The following is a 5,164-nucleotide window of genomic DNA, read 5'->3' as shown; positions in this document are numbered from 1 at the left end:
TAGCCTTTGTCACTTCCTCCACCCATCCGCTAATCACTCCCTCTTCCTCATCTGCATCAACCTATCACTTCCCAGGTTTTGTCTCACTCCCACCTTTTTCCAGTTTTTTCCCCCATTCCATCAGTCTGAAAAAGCTTCCTGGGCGAAACATCGCCTGTCCATTCCCTCTACAGATGCTGCCTGACCTGCTGAGTTCCTCCAGCACTTTGTTTTTTTCTCTTTTATGGGAGGAATGTAGAATATTTCTGAGGGAGGGAAGTGGCAACAATGATAAATTGGCAGGCTACTCCAAATCTTCTGGGAGGCCAGGAAGTTCAATATGCTTCTGTGAAATTGAATTTTAGTGAAGGAGCCCAAAACATATATCCAGTCCTTATTTTCACCTGCAACCTATTGCAAATCTGTTTTGGATGTCAACCAAGGACATTTCTTCGTAGGTACATCGAACAATCCCTGTTCCAGGCGTACACTGGCCCCATCCCTGAATTCTACCTCTGCTACATTGACGACTGCATTGGTGCTACCTCTTGTACCCATGCAGAACTCACTGACTTCATAAATTTTACCACTAATTTCCATCCTGCTCTTAAATATACTTGGACCATCTCCGACATCTTCCTACCGTTTCTGGATTTCACCATCTCCATCACAGGAGACAGACTAGTAACCGACATCTACTATAAACCTACTGACCTCCATAGCTATCTTGACTACACTTCTTCCCACCGTGTTTCCTGTAAAAACTCTATCCCCTACTCCCAATTCCTCCGACTACACCGTATCTGCGCCCAGGATGAAGTGTTTCATACCAGGGCATCAGAGATGTCCTCATTCTTTAGGAAACGGGGGTTCCCCTCTTCCATTATAGATGAGGCTCTCACTAGGGTCTCCTCTATATCCCGCAGCTCCACTCTTGCTCCCCCTCTCCCCATTCATAACAAGGATAGAGTCCCCCTTGTCCTCACCTTCCACTCCATCAGCCGTCGAATACAACAAATTATCCTCCAACATTTCCGTCACCTCCAACGGGAACCCACTACTGGCCATATCTTCCCATCTCCACCCCTTTCTGCTTTCCGCAGAGACCGTTCCCTCCGTAACTCCGTTCCATTCGTCCCTTCCCACCCAAACCACCCCCAGGTACTTTCCCCTGCAACCACAGGAGATGCAACACCTGTCCCTTTATCTCCCCCCTCGACTCCATCCAAGAACCCAAACAGTCTTTCCAGGTGAGGCTGAGGTTCACCTGCACCTCCTCCAACCTCATCTATTGTATCCACTGTTCCAGATGTCAACTTCTCTAGATCGGCGAGACCAAACGCAGGCTCGGCGATTGTTTCGCTCAACACCTTCGCTCAGTCCACCTTAACCAACCTGATCTCCCGGTGGCTCAGCACTTCAACTCCCACTCCCAGTCTGACCTTTCTGTCATGGGCCTCCTCCATTGTCGTAGTGAGGCCCAGCGCAAATTGGAGGAACAGCATCTCATTTTTCGCTTGGGCAGTTTACACCCTAACGGTATGAACAATGACTTCTCTAACTTCAGATAGTTCCTCTGTCCCTCTCTTTCCCCTCCCCCTTCTCAGTTCTCTCACTGTCTTCCTGTCTCCTACTACATCTTATCTTTGTCCCACCTCCTCCCCTGATATCAGTCTGAAGAAGGGTCTCGATCTGAAACGTCACCCATTCCTTCTCTCCTGAGATTCTGCCTGACCCGCTGAGTTACTCCAGCATTTTTTGTCTACCTTCGATTTAAACCAGCATCTGCAGTTATTTTCCTACTCAAAAAAATCTCTAATTCATTAGTGGAATAGTTATCTTACAGACATTTGGTGATGAAAGTGGGCTTCTCTAAATCTATTTTATGCTTGTAAATTGGCAAAGCGAGATCCATTTCTATTCAATGTTATCACATTTAAACATACCTTCAAAAGATATTACTACTGAATAAAACTGCATCTTCAACGTTGAATCAGTAGACTCTGTCATATAGAAGACATATTTTTGTTGTAGTTTTGAAGAGCTCTGGTGTTTTAAACAAACAAAAAACAAATATTTAAATCTGAGTCTATCCTTAGCAAAGAATGATTGTTAATCCTGCATAAGTGTTGTGTACAATGTTGTTACAAAGTGCGTGGCTTATTATAAGTGACTGGGACTGCATGAATCAGGTGGCCAGTCCAACAGATGTTAAAGAAGCGATAAATACTCTGATAACGGACTTTTGCAGCTTAGGGCCACTGACGTCAGTATGATCCACTTTATTAATAAGTGTAATTTTAAAATAAACATAAAGTGTGTTTACAGGAAGGCTGACGAACCAAAGGAAGGATATGTGGGTTTTTAATAATATTTATATATTTTTTCTTTGGAAGTTGCGTATGCAATTCTAAAACAATATGTTTCGTAAGAAAGGTTTTCTCTCCTTCCACTCAATGAACAAATCTGTTAAAGCTCACGATTTAATCATATTAGAGATTAAAATATTATGGGCCCCCTTTAAAAGAGCTGCCGGTAGGCTGAGGGATCACTGACTGTGGCAGTGGAGTGGGGGAATAACGTGGACAGCAGCAGCAGCAACAGCAACGGCAGCGGCAGCGGCGGCGGCGGCGGGAGAGCATCGTTCGCCAGTGCTGGACTTGCATCGGCCTGAGACCGGTGAGCCCATCCAATGCACTGTCCGCCTCTTTACATCGTGGCATGTTTTCGCCGTTTCCCTTTTTGTTTTAATTCTTGAATCTACACTTTTGAAATTGCGACTGTTTTGACAATATTATGAACGAAAGTTTGTTTATTTTTTAAGACATCTATTAGAGCCTGGGATGGACGATTTGACAGATAAAGACCGTGCGAAAATGGAGGTAGACCAACTTAAGAAAGAATTGCCTTTAGAGAGGATGCTGGTAGGAACTCCTGTTTATTATTTCAGAATAATAGCATGCCAATTCTTGCATTTCCTGTTGCAGTTTTAGATATCTTATAGCACCCAATTGTTAAAATTCATTTCAGCATTTACAAACAAGTTGCCCAACTGCATTAATGAATTCTACGGAAAGATCAAAAGAATGTGAGAAACTAATTTATATCTCATATGTCTGATACAGAGCTAATCTTAATAACATGTGTTGAAGCGACAGGCCATGTATTATTAACAACTGTAATCTTATGTAATAAGAACCATTACCAATAGCCACTCAGCATAGAGATCTATCTGACTGATCCTGATTAAAGTAGGCTTAGTGTGTCTCTCTTCTCCTGACTTACAGCACATATAATGTCACATTTGAAGATAAATATAGAAAAGCTGGAATACAAAGCATATTCATTCACATCGCAAATTGTAGTGTCTGAATCTGCACTATTTATACCTGTAGTATCTGAAACATAACCGGAAGGCCCATGTTGCATTTACCAGTTGTAACTGGCACTCTCACAGTAATAGGTTAGAGAAAACTATCTTTGAGATCCCCACGATGAACATGCATTTTATAACTGAACAATTTGTTTTAAAAATGTTGTACCCCTTGTTGCATACAAAATGCAACAACCTATTAGTATTGGTTAATAGCAGTACTGTAATAACCAGATAGTCTGCTTTAGTGATGCTGGTCAGGCCACTAGGATTAACTCTCATCTCAAACAACAATATGGGGCATTTTATGTCCATTTGATATGATAGATGATAGATGATCTTTGGTCTCATCAAAAGTACACCTCTCTGGCAGGGCAGCATTCCCTCAGCTCTGATACCTTTGACAGTAAGGCAAATGCCTCAGTCGAATAAAGTTTCAACACATTTCTGAAACACCAATTTTGTGATATGAGTACCGCTCATTGAGCCACCTGGTTGCGAACTCAAACTGTGAACTGTGTATGCTTCAGATTCTATTATCATTACTACTATCTTCTTCTTACAATTTGGCATTGAACTATTTCAGGTATCCAAGTGTGCAGAGGAACTGAAGGATTACATTGAATCACAGTCTGCAGAAGATCCTTTGGTAAAGGGAATCCCTGAGGACAAGAATCCCTTCAAGGAGAAGGGAGGCTGTGTTATCACATGAATCAGACTGGACTCAAATATTCGCTGGTCATCAGGGTATTTTCTACAGCCTAGTAATCATTAGTGCAATGAACCCCTACAGGTGGCAAACCTGGAAAAAAAAGATATGTTTATCATATACATATCTTTCTATTGTTGTTGAAGTTAAAAATCATTTCTGCACCTGTTGCAAATAAAGTTGAAAACTTGGCAAATTCAATCATGAATGGTGTTAACGTTTTGGAAAAAATATATACTTTTGAATGCTGATCTGTGGGAGCTGATAAAAATCATAATTTAATATTATTACTTTGTGATGGCACTTATTTTGAAATGGCATTCCAAATGTATACATATTTTTATAATTGTGAACATAGGATACAATATTAACAAAACAACATTATTTTCCACTTCAAATTCATATTGAAAATACAGTTAAAACTGGTTTGAAAACATTAAATTCAGCAGGGATATTTCATGATTAATTTTTTTACATTGTATATAAAGAGGTGATAACGTTACACTGATATATTTATCTATTTAATACAGAATTTAACCGATCTAGCTTTCAGTTTTGATACATTCACGCAAGGAACAACAAATTCAGGTATTTATATGTAAAATAAATGCTTGTCAGTTGAAGAAATTTTACATTTGTGCTTCTCCCACTATGTAGTCTTCAAAGGGGACACCAGACCTCTTTACTACTGAAAAGAACCCTCGTGATTGAGAGGTACAAAAAGAGGGGGTGAGTGAAATTTGCTGGAAGTTTTCCATTTTGAGAAGACAAACAATGATACAAATGTAGACACAGAATAGTTTAGAAAGACATTTGAAATGGAAGAGCCCAAGCAGCTGAAAAAAAGTGACTGAAAAGGTGGAGGTGCACAGGGAGAGAAGATGCACAACATGCCAGTGGCAAAGGAATTGAGAATTAACAGAGATTTAACGATAAGGATGAATTTCATGATAAGAATTTTTAAATTCGTGAGGAAAAGGGAATGATAGGGCTAGCAGAATGGATGTGATTATTTGAGCAAGACTGTGAAATAAAATATGTGAAACAGAAATTTGGACTATTTGAAGTTTCTTGATGATAATGAGATTAGCAAGGTTTAAACC

General features: G+C 40.3%; 1 protein-coding gene across 1 annotated transcript; it reads left to right on the top strand.

Moving 5' to 3' along the window:
- The first annotated feature begins 2,537 nt into the window (after positions 1-2,537).
- On the top strand, positions 2,538-4,262 carry gngt1 (guanine nucleotide binding protein (G protein), gamma transducing activity polypeptide 1). Its single transcript, XM_078429065.1, has 3 exons — positions 2,538-2,658; positions 2,804-2,903; positions 3,939-4,262. Exons 2-3 carry the CDS (start codon positions 2,823-2,825, stop codon positions 4,062-4,064), a joined length of 207 nt encoding a protein of 68 aa, XP_078285191.1. The 5' UTR covers positions 2,538-2,658; positions 2,804-2,822; the 3' UTR covers positions 4,065-4,262.
- The last annotated feature ends 902 nt before the right edge of the window (positions 4,263-5,164 follow it).

Source organism: Rhinoraja longicauda, chromosome 2, assembly GCF_053455715.1.
Source record: "Rhinoraja longicauda isolate Sanriku21f chromosome 2, sRhiLon1.1, whole genome shotgun sequence".
In the NCBI taxonomy this organism is placed as follows: domain Eukaryota; kingdom Metazoa; phylum Chordata; class Chondrichthyes; order Rajiformes; family Arhynchobatidae; genus Rhinoraja; species Rhinoraja longicauda.
This window is presented reverse-complemented; position numbering and strand designations above follow the sequence as displayed.